The sequence below is a fragment of the Poecilia reticulata genome, chromosome 3 (genome assembly GCF_904066995.2).
Source record: "Poecilia reticulata chromosome 3, P_reticulata-male-v2, whole genome shotgun sequence".
In the NCBI taxonomy this organism is placed as follows: domain Eukaryota; kingdom Metazoa; phylum Chordata; class Actinopteri; order Cyprinodontiformes; family Poeciliidae; genus Poecilia; species Poecilia reticulata.
In genome coordinates, this window is record NC_088832.1 from 30,986,180 (window position 1) to 31,003,013 (window position 16,834).

Genomic DNA, 16,834 nt, shown 5'->3' on the forward strand with positions numbered 1-16,834 from the left:
ACCACTCTAATAAGCCTGCGGCACATTTGACAGCGCTCTGTTTTGAGTGAGTAAAGTTGTGGAAGCGCTGGGATAGTGGCAGCAAAGGGAGCTTGTTAAAAAAATGACAGCTCTGCCTTTCATGAGAAATAAGTGTGCACACAACTGAACGCATGCTGTGCGAGGATCTACAGGCACTGTACAAGTTTTGCGCTAAACATGCTTCCCTGCTGCTGGGACGGTGGAGCGGGACTGAAAGGACGTCCACGAACTCAGCACGACTTCTTTCGTGCCACATAAAGTTATTTTCTGTAAAAGATGTTTGACAAAATGACCACAGGCACTCGAGAGTACGCTGTGATTTTTATTCCACCAGTCAAAGTTTTGTCTCATTTGTAAATGAGTTGTTCAATATGAAATGTGGCTTACAAAAATCAAAGAGACAGATAAGTAAACAAAAAAAATAAATCATCCAAGTCACAACTGACATCTCATGTTTTATTCGCCGAGGCAAAAGAAGTTAAAAGTATTACAGATTAAGTGAGATCTGTGCTCTAGTTCTCTCTGACATGCAGCCATTCCTTGATTTCAGTGCAGCCAGGCTTGAACAGAAAGGCATTTGAACCTGAGGACATTGGTTTGACAGCTACTCTCTTGTGAGTTGTCCCACAGTGCTTTACAGTGTACCTGCAGCTACCTCCAGATTGCAGGCACTCGATCTTCAACCCCGAATTTGCCCTCACCATCACATTTCATCCATTTTGAGGCGGGCTGCCGTGAAAGGCAAATGATTACAATCTGCTCCCCTGATTGAACTCGGCTAACCTTTCTGTAACAAATGTCTCAAAAATAAGCACCAGTAAATGTCACACTATTCCCTTTTCTTCCACCGGAAGGGCTGAGGGGTCCAGACCGCACTGCTTCATCTGGACAGCAATATCAAACAGGTAATCATAGCATTCACACCTGTAAAACACAATGATTTAGGGAAATAATTAACATGAAAAGTAGAAGTTGAACGTGTTTGCTTAACTATAATAAAATAAATATAGTGTATATGCTAGGTTAGATTTATTAGGGAAAAAATATTGCTGGAAAAAATAAATGCTTACATTGTTTTTGCTTTTTCCCAAGACTCTCCCCAAACATAGACGCCATGCCGGCGAACAAGAACTGCACATGAATCCGGGTATTCTTCCATCGCTCGGGCCATCCTGTCCTTCAAGTCCTTCTCCTCTGGTGTGTTTTCAATAATAGGAACTACCAGCATGTCATCATACCTACAAAAGCCAAGTATCAAAACCAAAAAGGCACAAATTATTGAAACCTTCTGAAGCTGTCCATTTTATAGCAAGAATCTCAGTCCCTTACAAAGCACCATCACACCTTGAAATGTTCCACATCCCAGGCTGCTACAACCACAAACTTCAATACACTTATAACAACCTGAAAAGAGCAAATGTGTTGCTATTTAGCGTCTTTGAATCCGATATTCCTGATTAAAATTAAGTCTATATTTCTTCAGGAACCACCTCATTTCTAAATAAAGAGGCAGCTGCATATAGTCTAATCTCTATACACATAAAGCTGTTCTGGAAAAGCCTCAGAGGTTTGTTAGAAAAAAAAAAAAGTATGAATGAACAATGAATCATGAAGACCAGGAAGCACACCAGAGAGGACTGAGGAAAAGTCCTGGGTATATCAGCAGGGTCAAGTCATAAAACATTCTCCCAAACTGTGCTAATTAGAAGACAAACCTAGAAGAAAACCTGTTAAAGAGAAATGCAGTTGCACAAAGTTTTGACTCAGGGGAGCTGGATATAAATGCCCGTTACACTTTTCAGAATCTTTAATAAAATTTCAAAACCTGAGCATTGTTATGCTACGGCCTCAAAATGATTACTTTGTTTGGCCAAGCACATAAAGTACATGGAACCTTTTGGTTTGTGACATGACAAGATGTAAGAAAGTTAAAGGGCAGGAACCTTTTTACAATCCACTGTTAACTACCATAACGTTTCTTTGATACAAACAACATATAATTCTGGCTTTGCACTTAAATAGTCATTAGAAATATACATCTCTCTTTTCCTGTGTTGTCTGCTGCATTTTTCGTTTCAGGCAATAAGTGAAGCAAAACAATCATTTTCATTATGTTTAAGACAAAACAAATTGGATAGTTGAGTAGTTTGCTTTGGTTAAAATCTTCGTAAAGCTAAAACTAACTGTGGGAAACCAAACAGTGGACATTTCAGAAGCAGTGCAGACAAGTCTTAAATGTTAACAAATCCAATCAACCATCAGATGAGTGTGCGTCAGGTTCACTGGGAAAAGAAATGGCAAGACGGGGCCATGTAGGCACACTGTCAGAGAAAATTCTGGCAAACACTTATTATGGGGAAATAGTACGTGCATGCAGTGAATCAGATGTACGATGATTTATGCCTTTCCCAGGAGTGGTGAAGGACAAAAGCCAAAAAGCAGCGTAACCAGAGGAGGGTGAAAGTTTCCACCATAACATTTCACAGTGGATGAACCTGTTTCAGAGCAACACATTGATAAATTAACTTCGGAGGGAAAGTTTTCATTTAAATTACAAATGTTTGTTGATGAGCCGAATGTTTCTCTTTAACCAGGAGATTAAACCTTTCTCCTGACTTTACTAATGCTTGCCGTTTGATTACATACCGATAGTTTGTGCCTGAGGTGCCCTGACGAATCCCCTTTATCATCTCTTGGTGTGTTATCCTGAATTCTTTGCCAGGATACAGCAGCGTTGTCATGACAGCAGCCTTGGAGTGGGTGTGTATAACTGCCTGTGCCCCTGAGTTTTAGCAAAGGGATAAACAATTTCAGGTTTTTAAGTGTTGTACTCCGGTGCATTCTCTATTAAATGTTATTTACGGTCCAACTTAAGGAATAAAGTATAACACATGGTGAAATATGAAAGAAAAAACTAAATTGTGTATGTTGATAGATTCTAATTTTAATGACTGAGCATCAATTTGAAGTGAGAGATTTTTTGAAATACTGACCATTGTTGACTTTGCCTTTATTAGTGGACACTCTTTAATGCTTTTATATGAAAACTGCAGCATTTCTTAAAATCACAACTCCCACATGTAAGATATGTGAGATGGCCTTATTAAGCATTTCCTGGAGATTTTTGCTAGCTATCCTGTGATTATCATGCAGGTTAGCTGTGGGCAAGACAACCGCTTCTAAATTCCCTGTTTTTTTCCAAAAAACAGAGAATTTTTGCCCTGTTTTTCGGAAAAAAAAAACAGGGTGGGAAAGGGAAAGGATAAGTGATACAGGCAAACGGTAGGGAAACTTTAACAACATGTCTTCAAGCATGAACATTGTTGCTACAAGTTCAGTCTAAAATGAACCAGCAAAAAAAGGATCTAAAACCAGTCTGACTCAAACTCCCTGCAGCACATTTCATTTATCTGATCACTGAATTAAGTCTTGAATACATTAAGCTGACATAGTGCTGTAAAAAATAGGAAACTTTGTAACAACTTCCATTCACCCCATCTGATGTGATTTCATTTTCAGTGGATATTGGACATGATTTGATATGAGATTCTAATTGCATTATAATCTTGGTTAAGCTAAACTCTGTTTTGCGATGTCACAGCATTTGTACAAAACTTTAAAATAAAAATGTATAACATGATCTTTTTAGTAAAACTGAAAATGACAATATTATTCCTACCAATGAAAACATGTAAATTTATCTGACATGTATAATTTGAGCATGGTTAATTAGCCAAGCTATCTGCTCAGGTAGCCAGCATGTAGTTGGTTTTTAACATATCTGCTGCTCATGGCTTACCACAGTAGTTTTAAAAACAGTGATATGTGAGGTCTTTTAATATTCTTAACATCTGAAACATTTTCAAGAGCTCACTTTGTTTCTTTTGTTTGTTACAAAGAAAAAGCGTAGTACCCTTCATTTTGCCAGCTGACATGCAGTGTTGCATTACTCTATGCTCCATACAACCAGAGAAAACTGATCACTGGAAATTTATTTGGGATCTCATTAAAATAACTTTAATCTGTAAGAAAAGCAGGAAAGAAAGTTGGAACTAACACTTTAAAGCTTTTATATACTTCATTAACTCCAACTGGCTCTTGTCCATTTCATAAATAATATAACAGTGAGGGACAAACAACTCATTGCAACACACAGCTCCCATTCAAAAGAACTCACTTCATGCACAAAATATTAGATCAATACAACTTTCACCTACCATATTTTCACTTACAAATGAAGCCCTGAATGTGTTTGCTATAGACCCTAACCTTTAGGGTTAAATCTATAACTAGCTTTAAAGGAAATTCATAAAATTTGAATCTCCAGTTTCATTCTCTTCTTAAAGTATGCTGTCTTTCGGTAAGAAAAAAAAAAAGAATAAGATGGCCACTGACAAACTCAAATTGCAGTTCAGACACGGACAGGTCCATTCCTCACACCCTATAATTTAAATTCTCCTCCAGTCTTTTGCTGAAGTTTAAAGTTTATGGAACTTTAAAATGAATGATTGCACTCACAAAATGGATGACTTGTAACGTTCATATTAAAAGGTACAGATGGGTAGAAACAGGTTAGCATAAGTGCGACGCCATGTGTGAGGAGTGACTAACCTCTCATGGTGTAGGCGTTCATAAAAAGTGGCGTACACTGGCTTTTCTTCAACTTCTTCCAAGCAGGAGGACAACTGATGTCTCTCTCTTCTACGTCACACACAAACATATCTTCTGGCTGAATACAATCAAGAGATAAAGCATGAGAAATAGCCACAGAGCTACTGAGAAATGTGAGTCATCTTTATTGTGAACACTTTATAGTTAGGTTGAAAACTGCTCACCTGTATTCTCTCCTTCTGAACGCCTGATGGTGCAATGTAGATCTGATCACTATGAGTTATAGAGAAGTGGTTATACATTATTGCCAAGAGAAGAAAGAAAAAGCTGCAAGAGCATGACGTTTTCTTTGAACTAAGCTTGTGTTTTCCCTGCCTTGTAAAAAAAAATGCCATCATAAAACATGGGGGAAAAAATCCCCCATTACAAACCCCACATCCTAAATTACGTTTATTCTCGCTTCTCTGTTACATTAGATTTGAATTTCTGTCAACAACTGGCATAGAAGGTAAATATGATTACAATGCATGTCAATAGATCTTATTCTCCAACTACTACATTGAATTTGCTGCAAAAATTCACATTACGCAGGCTCAGTGGCAGCATCGAATAGAAGAGAGTCTGCAATGAAATGTAAATAAATGCAGAACTGCAGCATTAAATCGAAGGTGCTAGATGATCCTCTCTAAATCTTTGGAATAATCTTGTTGTAGAGTGTTAGCGTTTCCAAATAGAATGCAAAGGATGAAGCTATTGTAGTGAAGCCTATCGAGCTAACGTGTCCAGAGAAAGAGGCATTTTATTGATTTTGATAGGATGGTTTGACAAGGCTGCCTTAGTCTGTGACTCATTTCTGAGTCAAACCAAAACTGCAGCCGGGGGATCGAAACTTAACATCCATGCCTGCACTCACAAAACAAAAGAAAAAGCATTTTCTTTATATCATCCTATAACATTAGGATAATATCCACTCAATTGCTTGATCAATTTAACCTATGCTTGTGAAAATCTTGTTTGCGTTACCTCAAGGAATCCAATTGTTTATCATCTGAAAACACAATGAGGAGATAATAAATGTTGGGCCCAGACTAATTCTTTAAAGGCAAGGTTATTTCAAATTTAGATTTTGTTTTTGAAGAGGATGAAAAAACAGCCTCTGCACAGGGTCTACGCTGCAGAGGGACTAGGAATTTTATATGGGAATCTCGGGCATGGTCATTAAACAAGATGAAAGGGAAATTCTTCTTTGACTCATTTTAGCGTTTCAGTGTTTTTCTGTCTGAAATACCAATGCACATGGAGCGGCAGTCAGTGAGTCTGATTTAGCTTATTGGATGTTTCATCATGATCCCTTGTTGACTTCAATAAATGTCTGCAATTGTACATTTCAAACAGAGATTTGCTAATGGGCGGTACTTTCTTTGTAGCAGCCAAAACCACAGATTTCATTCAAGTAAGTAATAACCTGTCAAAGCCTTCAATTTCAATTCCAGTTTGTTGTAACAGAATTGTTGCCTTTACCTTCAATTTGCAAACACTGCCTTGACCTCCTACTGAACTTTATACAGCTAATTCATGGATAAAACTTCATATTTGGCACTGTTGGACATTTGCAACAAGTTATATGACATCAGAACAGGAGGGCAGATGAAAGGAATTTTCTTAAAGTAGATGGAATAGGCAATCACAGACGGACGACAAAGAATAAAAATAAACCCGCATTACTCTGCGGCAAATATATCCATATACGAACCCTCGTCTCAAACTGATCCCACCACCAGTCCCTGTCACCCATCCAAGCTGGTAGAAGAGCCGGCATAACTCGGGAATAAGAACACGGGGATGCTCCTTCTCCTGCAACACACACACACACACACGCACGCACGCACGCACGCACGCACGCACGCACACACACACACACACACAAAACCACTCACTAAGAAATAAGGGAATTATAGTTGAACAATGTCATTTCAGATGTGCCATAACAGCAGAAATGGGAGCAATAACAAATAAAATATTTTTGTAAGTTGTTTTTATAGACAAATAACACATTCCAAAGAGATAGTATTATGTATTTTCCAGGCACAGAGTGCCCTTTAATAGCACAATCCAGCAACTATTACATTTAATTTAGAGAGTAAATCAAAATATTGTTTTTGTCAGTTTCACTTTATTTATTTTAAATTGACTATTGTACTCCTAATTCCACTGACTGAACAAAATAAAGTTCTGTTTTTACATGCTTGACCAAGCTTTTGAAGTAATTGGTGCATTTAAGTCGATTCAGCACCATTTTTCTGTATCTGATCAGTATTGGTCGATACTAAACCTCAGACATCTCGATTGGTATCAGAAGTGAAAAAAATGGAACAGGTATGTTATAATCAAGCATGACTTAAAAGAAACTGGACTTTGCATTTTAACACCTTGAAATTGGATCTCTGTTGCTTTAAGAAACTCCTGCTCTTTCAGAGACTCCGCCTTCAGCACGTCATCACATCAATATTTCTCCATTAAATCTTTAATATTGTTCTTAGGAGCGTTGTGCCGAGAAGTAGCTTATGTGACGAGCTCGGCATATGCGCAGCTCCACCAGGTGTTTGCTGTTGCCACTAGTCTGGAGGAGGTGAGTGGGGAGGTGTGGTCTGTGAGGCAGAAGCTTGGCTCGGATACTGAAGCTCCAAGGAGGAGCTGTGTGGAAAAGGAGGAATGGCTGCCATGTCCACGGGTGTTTAAAGGATTTCTCAAACATACATAATACCCCAACTTTACATATGATTTGATCAGTGCATATGTGATAAAAAAATATCCTGAATTCTGTGCTCATAATTTATGAAAACTATATTCCAGACTAACTATGTAGAAAATGCTTCACTTTGTCTAAAACGACAGAATAAAACATAATCTACCTTCTCGATGCACCTTTTCTCAATGAATTTAGGCATTTAGACATGGCAGGGACAACTTGCTGAAGTCCAACTTGAGTACAAAAACGAGAAATAAAGGAGATTTAAAGGACTTTGAATAGCTAAGGCCTAACAGTCTGCTCTGAGTGTTTCAAAGACTGCTGATCTGCTAGGATTTTCAGGAACATCCATCAGTGGGGTTTACAGAGAACAATCGGAAATAGAGAAAATATCCAGTGAGTAGCAGTTGAGTGAACAAAAATACCCTATTGATGTCAGAGGAGAATTAGCAGATTGGTTTGATGAGACAGAGAGGCAGCTGACCAAAACTGGACAATAACAGATTGGAAATACATCAACTTCGTTGAGTCTGGGTTTCAGTTGCAGCATTCAGACAGGAAGGTCAGAATCTGGCATAAACAACATGAAAACAAGAATCTAACATGCTCTAAATCAACATTTCAGGCTGCTGCATGTGCAAAAATGTGGATAACATTTTCTTGGCCCGCTCAGGGGTTTATTACTAATTGATAATCAATTAAACATGACAGTGCACCTAAAGATTGGTGTTGAACATTTCTACTCTTTCATCTTCTAATTTATGGGATTAAACTCTTGACCAGAGGGGACCAAAGTGCGGCTCCGAAATGATACAAATTGGTCCCATCAGTGAAGGCAGTTGGTACAAAGATTTCTTTTTTATTTTTAATTAGGACAAAACTATGGCTCACTTCTTAAAATCCTCTTGCAAAAATGTCAGCTATAGCACAAAGTATTCATATTTTCATAATCTAGCTTTCTGCTTTACTTTTTCATAGTAAATAATACCACATCTTTTCACTGACTAGTACACTAAAGCAGATCTTGGCACACCAAAATCTGTGTTTCATTAAATTAATAAAACTTGGCTAAATGTTTTCAAATAAAAAATCAACTAAATCATGTTTTTATTGCTGAAAATAGACAATCTTTTTGAGTTCCTTCTATCAAGTTCAAATTAAATTACTAAAGTGGTTCACTTTCTTTTAATAAGGAAAACATGCCAAATGTTCTAGAAGTTTTGGACTACAACCATTTACACATTTCTTTCCTACAAAAAGAAAATAATAATAATAAAAGAAAATCTGACCATTTTATTTCAGTTGCACCTCAAGAGTAAAGCAGACACCTTTTATGACAATAAAGTCCAGATTTCGGACAAAAACAACAGATAGCTTGAAAGAGATAAAGAAATTCATTTTTAGTCAAAAGACAAAAACCAACACTGGACTGAGGAGGAGTTTCAGCTTTCAAGCATCTCCAACCCTGTTTTGAAACTCATTCCAAAGAAATTGCATAAGCAATACCGTCATGATTCAAGTGACCAAGCACACAACCCACTCCAAACAAAAGACCCAAATGAGCCAGGTGAGGAATGAGCAGGCTGTTGATTAAGGGGAATGTTTCAAAGAAGATGGGTCTCCATGTGCTTACAAAACAGCAAGTTGCTCAACTTCAAGCCTCCAGATTGACAAAGAATCACAGACGCGTGTTGAAACGTTTTCAGGAAACCCAAACAAAAGTCTGGACGCATTCAATTTAAACCTATTGTAGGAAAAGATTGTAGGAAAAGTTATTTTTCAGAACATAAAGGAAAAAAAAATCTCAATAAAGCTTTTTGTGATTTCAGTTTTTAAAATAGATTTTTTATTTATTTTTGCCATTTGAGAACTCTTGGTCCATGTTACAAAAAGTACTTTGAACATCCCTGCTCTAGACCTGAGGGGCCATTTGCTGTGTTTCTATTGACCAGACAATTGTGCAATTTGACAAACCGAAAATAAATTTGCTGAAACTACATGGCCATTTCGAACTCTCTTTTTTTTGATAAAAAAGTTTTAGCACTAGGATGAGATGTGTTGGAAGCAGAATGACGTCTAAAAGTTGCATAACTCTGGCCCTTGAGGACTCGAATTACATTTGGAATTTCTGTTCTAAAACTTCCAGGAGGATAAAACACCATGTAACAAAGTTAAAATGAACTCAAACCACTTTTTTGGACACAAGGATGACTCCTCCAGTGGTATCCACATAAACAAGCTAAGATCTCATTACAACAGAGTGCCTTTTGGATGTGGAGCAGCTGAAAAATCTGCAGAAACTCTGTGATGTTGACACGTTAATATAGAAAAAAAATCTCTGACAAATGTGTCCAACACTCAACTAAATCTATACAAAAAAATGTTAATGTAGTTTTATAGTTAAAAGAGAGCCCAACTATGCGTTATTTGTTATTATAAAACAATAAGAAAATTGGTAACCTGACTGGATTTGCAAAAAGTAACTAATAGTAAAACTTTAATCAAATTTGGAGCCTGAAATCACAAGGATCTCAATTTGAGTAAGATAAAACAAAAAAACACACTGATCAGGATGATTAAACTGACTGAAAAGTTACTAATATTTTCTTACTATAATCTACATTCACAACATAAAATGTTCATGATATAAATTAGTGCAGCTGTCTCGTTTCTTAATTAGCAGTTGATGTTGTAGCGTAACATGTAAATACATCTCTCGACATTTGTGTGTTTGTTCCTATAAAAAATTAACAAATTGACTACACTAAAAAATTACAGACTCATGAGACGGTTAGTGCAGCCAAGGTCAGTAAACCGGTTATTAGCAGGAAATTATTTTTTTCCCCCCTTCTCACTACTCTTTGGCATGCACAATGTTAGTGTTGCAGTTTATGTTGAGATTTTGGCTGAGATGTGATTTTTCCTTCTTTCCTTTTTTTTTTTAGGTAAGGTTCTTTAGAAGCTCTTATGCAATTTTGGCACCGTACTTTGAGGCGTTATCATGCTGGCATGCAGCTCTTCTGCCAAGCTTCTGCAGACTGGGAGTCATCTTGTCAGACAGAATTTTGGCATTTTCTCATGCAAACATGCGAACTGCGGTCGGCTTGGCTAGAATTACTGTAGGCTTAACTCCTTCAGAGCCCCCTAATAAAAATATACTAAGACTGGTCACATCTGACCAGAAAATGTGTTGCAAAACTCAATTTGCCTGCTTTGGAATCATGTCTACAGAGGTTGATGGTACATCCCTGACACCGAGTTAGGTGTCAAGTAAACTTGGATTTACACTCATAAACCTTGTGCCAATCCTGGAACGCTTGTATGTTTGCTAGTGTCTAGCTTATTCGAACATAAGGCTCTTTTCTTACAGCCTATTTTGCAGCTTTGAATGGACTATGTTTCAGCATTCTATCATGTTCTGGTATCCTTTTGTTTTTCCAGTCGCTGTGATTGCATTTACCATTTCATCTTTTACTTTCCGCATGCAGGCAACACACTGAAAGTAGTAGCAAGGATTTGTTGTTTAAAATTTATTTTACATCTCCACGCTGTTATTTAAAAATCACATTTGTTCTCAACTCTACATTAATATTATTACCTTTTCTAGTCTCATACTTCCTTATTTTTTTTAGATGGTTTATAAAAGAAAATGCTCTATTTGCCTGTTTATATATACTGCTCAAAAAAATAAAGGGAACACTTAAGTGTTTTAGTGTTCCCTTTATTTTTTTGAGCAGTGTATATTCAGCTATAAAAATGCTGAGACAGCATTCACCTTTTACTTGCTAAAAAGTCGACAGGATAAAAAATAAGCACTTTTGTTCTTTACTCCACTCTAGTTTCTCTTTTTATAGGCTTCAAAGTCTGTTGTGCTTATGAGTAATATTATACTTGCTTGTTTCTCTGCGGCATCTTGCCACACATCTGAAGAGCCGTTGCTAGTCCCACACAAGGCCGACATCTCCTGTGAGAAAATGAGAAAACCATTAAATGCATTAGATGACAATTCAGCACCTCATTAGAAGACGTCTGTGCATTTTTTATGTCAAATAAAACAGGATTAGGGCTCTTGAGTTACAAGGAAAATTGTTCTATTAAACTTAGCTTCCTGATGTCAACTAATTACCCAGTGGAAACATTTTAGTGGAAATACCAAGGAAGAGCTGGGAGGTGGAGATCTGAATACCTTATAACTTCTTCCATCGTTTTCCACTATAAGACAGTAACTGTAGTTTTGTATTAAACTGAAAGACAATTGCGCACCACTGGAAAATGCCCACTGTTATTTTGAATTAGTCTCAACAGTGAAAACTTGTACTCATCTTTTTTTCTTCTAAAGAAAATATATTGTATATAATTACTATGGAAGCCTGTCTCTGCCACCTCTGGTAAAAAAAATAAATAAATAAATAATTATCTCAAAATAATGAGATGGTATCTCAAAATCAAGATCCAGGATAAAGCGGGCATCCCCTCTCGATCCGCGTTTCCCCATCAGACATGTTTCCCGCTGCATCTCCGCACTGCCCAGTGCTGTGGGTGGTAACAGGTGGTTTTGATTCTTTCAAACACTTCCGACTTGATTGAAAAAATATATATCCTTTATTTGTTAAAATATCAACAACATAGAAAAAAATCTCTTACAACTTAGTTGAAAATGAAAGTTAACTTAATCTGACGTTTCAAGTTCAAAAAGTGGTCAGAAAATAATTTTACAAAAACCTCCCGTCATCACACCGGACATTTGCCCAAAACAGCAAACCTCCATCAAGCAGGTCCGGTGTGTTCTTAATTTCTCAACTTAATGGAAGGGTCTAACAGTTACCAAAGTAATCTAAACAATTACAAACACATAAATTAATGACAGATTTTGGTTCTAACTGTTAAATATATTCTAACTGTCCAAAGAAGAAATGTGTGTGTGTGTGTGTGTGTGTGTGTGTGTGTGTGTGTGTGTGTGTGTGTGTGTGTGTGTGTGTGTGTGTTCGCGTGCGCGCGACATTGTCTCAATTTGTATTTTTTTTTTTTTTACCAGTAGCTGAAACAAACTTCCATACATTACAAACTTTTCAACCAATAATGTGAAAGGAAAAAAAGTTAAACATATAGCGTCTAATGATTTTATATGTACAAAAATTTAAAACCTAAATGAAAACAAAAAAATAATTAATGTTAGTTCAGCCACTACAATCTATCATGTGGTTCAGGGGCAGTCAAACTTCATTCAATTGTTCAAATATATTATTTAGAGACAAAGCATTAATATATAATGAACATACTGATTACAGTGATGATGCTTTTCATGTTAGTGCTTTTTTTAGATGTAATTGCTGCAAAGGAATTAGCAGTTGGTCCATATCATGAACATGGCAGGCAGTTTAAGGGGGGTACTATAAATTGTATTCCCATTTATTGTGATTTTGTAGGAAATGATTTACAGGTAAAACCAGGAGATTATAAATATATAACTTCTCTGCTCTGACTTGTATGAAGTAATTTACTTTTTGTTGCAAATCTGGACTGAAATTATATATTTCTAAAAAACTAAAGGATCCAAAACAGTGATCATGTATGCTTTGTTGTAAGTAGTTGTCACTGTCATAGTGACTTGAGTAAAATGCAATCCAACATTCTTCTTGCATCAGAAATGTGTGACTAGTGAGAGTTTCGGTCCAACTTGGGTCTCTGTCAAACGCAGGTGGAGCCGTTCAGCTCTAATAAAAAGCCAGTTTTCACTAGTTTTACAACTGAATTGTTTCCAACGAAAGATTTCTGACTCTACATGTCAGAACACAGACTCTTTGATGAGCCATGCTATCATTAAACAAAGTATGCAAATCTTTATAGAGGGTGAAATGCGATCATGAGATGAAATTTTAATAAGAATATCCTAGCTTAAGCACTGTCAACTGACACATACCTGAAAAGAACATGGAGCTTAATATAAATGACTGGCATAACTAAATTCGGTCCATAAAACAAATTAACTTGCAGCAAATAAAAAGTAATTGCATCTGATTAATCCTACCTGCTCAGGAACAGGGCGGCATGATATCAGGAAAACAAAAGCAAATATTGCTGAATATAGTACAATTATCCCAACATTTCTCTCACTCCTCTCCATTCCAGCGACACACACAATGCCACAGAAATATCAAAGAGTTCTGATCTTGGCAACTAAGATTCATATCTAGTGTGGGGATATGAAACTATACAAATGGCCAAATATGCTAATAAAAAACACTGATTTATTTAATACAAGGCGCCTGAAATATTTGTCTGCCAATATTGCATCCAAGTTGCCTTTTGTTACAGTAATATTACGGACATCGGCGTTGCGATAATGACTGCTAATTCACTTTACTGTGGAAATCCACTATAGGATAAACACCTCATGGTATTAATGGCAAACACAAAATGACTTAAGAGGACTTTGATTATTGCTGTAAAAAACTGTAGACACTAATTATCAAGTTTTGTTGATATCACTGTCCTTGATGTCCAAACATAATATGGAAATTAGTGTCCAAAATGGTTAAACTCATTAAAGTGTTGGGGAAATTGTGATGATGGAAAAGAAAAAGAAAAAGAAGGAAAATGTGAGTTAGAGACATTCAACAGGGCTCTGGGATAGCGCTCCGTGAATCTGATAATAGCCTATGCAGATATATTTGGATGCTTTATTTTACTGGATTTCCTAATCAAGGAAGCTCTTGTGAATTCAATTTAAGCTGAACAACTAGAATAAATAAAATGCTGAATGACAAAATGGTAATTGCATCATCTGGTGTTGGCTGGAATAGATGTTCCATATTATTCGCATAATATAAAAGCAATAATGTATATTATTATAAACTTATGTTTACTCCAATTTGTTACTATAAAGGGAATCCTGCAATGACTGTCTGTGGATAAAGGGCCAGTTTTTCTTGTTCTTCATTTTTAGTTTTGCATTTGAATAGTTTTGTTTTTATATATATATATATATATATATACTCTGTTTTGGTAGTTATTTTATCTGCCCTCATTCCTGGATCATTCTAAATTCAGCCCTCATATACTTATAAGGTTTGCTTAAAAAGTCAATTAGACAGCTGCACCTGCTGTTCTCACTAAAACGGCGAAAATAGAGCATATCACCCCAGTTCTAGTTCTTGGATTGGCTCTCTGTAGCTAATCACTGAAGGGCTTAGCACCATAATACATTAAAGATCTGTTGTTGTCATATCCATCCATCCATCCATCCATTTTCTTTACACCCTTGTCCCTCAGTGGGGTCGGGAGGGTTGCTGGTGCCTATCTCCAGCTGACGTTCCGGGCGAGAACGTTAGCTGGAGTTCACCCTGGACAGGTCGCCAGTCTGTCGCAGTGCATGTTGTCATATCAACTTTCCAAAACACTCAGGTCTTCTGGTTCAAGTTTACTGTGCTTCCCCAGAATCCATGTTTGCATTCTCCAAACATGGAGAGGCAGCATTTAGTTTTTCTGCTCCTTCAATCTGGAACAAACTTCCACAAACCTGTAAAAAAACAGTGACTTCCTACGAATGTTGTTTGTTTTTGTATTCTTTATTTTAATTTACTTAATAAACGATAGTGCATATTAACCAAGCTACCATGTAAGCATTCCAGATTGAGCAAACAAGGCTAATCTTTACCTATGTACTGTTAAAGCACTTTGAATTCGCTTGTTGTTTAACTGTAATGTCCTTTATAAATAAACTTCTCTTTCCTCAAATCCATTAAATTATGGTCACTTAACTTTTAGCACACGAGAAGCAGACAATCAAACTACAATGGCTGCATTTTTCCAAAATATATCAGCAGCTAAATTAGAGCAGCTGCAAATGGTACATGACCATAATACTTTAGGTGGCTAGGCTAACTTTTTCATTTTTTATTGAATAAGGTATTGCTCCTTCCCTCGAATTATGCTTTTAACTAACTTATGTACAAGAGCCCTGTAATATGCCAGCCGGCCCCAGCTTCAAAGCAGACTTTTTGTCTTTCCACTAAGTTTGATGATAATATAGCGGCTAACAGCCGAGACTAACATGCTGGTATTAGACGTTCGGTTTACGAAACTTCATTATGACGCAGTTCACCACAGCTGATTAGATTGGGATCCAAAATACTTAAAAAATACATAAACGGGACAATTACTTACCGCAATTTGGTTTTTAATCTACGATTAAATTCACAAAGTTACAAACTGATCACAGTGACGTCATTCACGTGCGACATCCAAACATGTCGATGACGCGAGTGGTCCTCCTGTGCTACAGATTGCTTACAGGGGACGAGGTGGGATGGTCAGTCAGTACAACTGAGGCAATCTAGCGCTCTCTTTCAACACACTTTCCCTTTTTTGTGGTGTTCCATCCCGTAGACCTGAATCTGTAACAAGGGGTGTGTTTTAGAAAACCAAAAACCTGCTCCTGGGGGATACAACAACGAGCCTATTGCCTGATGTGAAATAAGAGATTTGACCCAGCTTCAGCTTCCATAGGATGTAGCTACATCACTCAGGACTATTTTACAAGACTTTCAGATTGTGTTTCTGTAGGAGAGACTTGAAAGTGTATTTGACCTGAAATGTTTACCTTTGGCTCAACTGCATTTTATTTAGGATTATCAAAGGGGGATGGATATGCACTTCAAAACATGCATTGTTTTTAATTGTAGTTGTAAAACTAAACACTTCATAAACATGCACTACTTTGTGTTGGCTCATCACATAAAGTAAAAACAAATAAAAGAGTAAAAATACTGCGATGCTTGTGATTGTAACATGACAAATATGAAAAGCTGAAGGGGTAAAAATACTTTTTGCAAGATTATGTATCAGAATATTGTTAATTTACCTTAATTTACATCTAATACAGTTAAGAATAGTGTTGGCCCCTACCCTGCTTTATGTTTATGCATCTAGGTTATAGAAAACACAGTCAGGACAGACAAAAGGTTGCAATTAAATGAACATAATAACCTATCTACATGTATTATTTATCTTTTTTGCTATTTGAAAAACAAATCTGATGGTAAATAGCAGATTGCCAGGGGTGGTTTGGCACCTTTTTGTGCCAAACCACAAAAAAAGTGGTTTGGCACAGAACAATATGGTCTAATGAAGCACTCCACCATGTTTTTTTCTGGATTGAAAAGACCATGATTTTTTTTTTACACAGTTTTCTTGGCACATGTGTTATAGTTACAATTATATGCTTTCAATCTGTGTCATTCAAGTGTTTTATTGGCACTTCAAAGATAAATGTCAAGGCACATTTAAAAGCAGTTTAAATACAGCATGTAACTTTAGTTAAGACAACAGACATCTAAGAGCTCACTAATCTATTGAATACAGAAATCATTGTGTCAAAGACAGATATATACAGGTAATTCAATGCCTTAGAACAGGCAAGCTTTTGTCAGTTTCAGATTACTTTTTTTTGTT

The 16,834-nt window shown here is 36.7% G+C and overlaps 1 protein-coding gene across 4 annotated transcripts; it reads right to left on the minus strand.

Annotated features, from left to right (window-relative positions):
- Nucleotides 1–463: 463 nt before the first annotated feature.
- Nucleotides 464–15,707, minus strand: apip (APAF1 interacting protein). 4 transcript variants are annotated; one of them, XM_081605462.1, is made up of 8 exons: nucleotides 15,548–15,707; nucleotides 11,277–11,345; nucleotides 6,386–6,483; nucleotides 4,857–4,905; nucleotides 4,633–4,750; nucleotides 2,668–2,803; nucleotides 1,092–1,259; nucleotides 464–945 (listed from the first exon to the last, which is right to left on the minus strand). In XM_081605462.1, the coding sequence occupies exons 2-8, from the start codon at nucleotides 11,340–11,342 to the stop codon at nucleotides 846–848; spliced, it is 735 nt and encodes a 244-aa protein (XP_081461588.1). In that variant the 5' UTR covers nucleotides 11,343–11,345; nucleotides 15,548–15,707; the 3' UTR covers nucleotides 464–845. The 4 variants fall into 4 exon arrangements, with proteins under 4 accessions (XP_081461588.1, XP_008403916.1, XP_081461587.1 ...); XM_008405694.3 differs by having other exon boundaries at nucleotides 6,386–6,486; XM_081605461.1 differs by lacking the exon at nucleotides 15,548–15,707 and adding an exon at nucleotides 13,410–15,523.
- Between the last annotated feature and the right edge of the window lie 1,127 nt (nucleotides 15,708–16,834).

Bases quoted from the DNA above. Each gene is read 5' to 3' on its own strand.
- apip (XM_081605460.1), bottom strand. From the start codon at position 13,505: ATGGAGAGGAGTGAGAGAAATGTTGGGATAATTGTACTATATTCAGCA. The intron at 6,487-11,276 runs GCAAGTATAATA...TGTGTGTTGCAG, and splicing joins AAGATGCCGCAGAGAAACAA to GAGAAGGAGCATCCCCGTGT. The intron at 2,804-4,632 runs GTTAGTCACTCC...GCTAAAACTCAG, and splicing joins GAACGCCTACACCATGAGAG to GGGCACAGGCAGTTATACAC.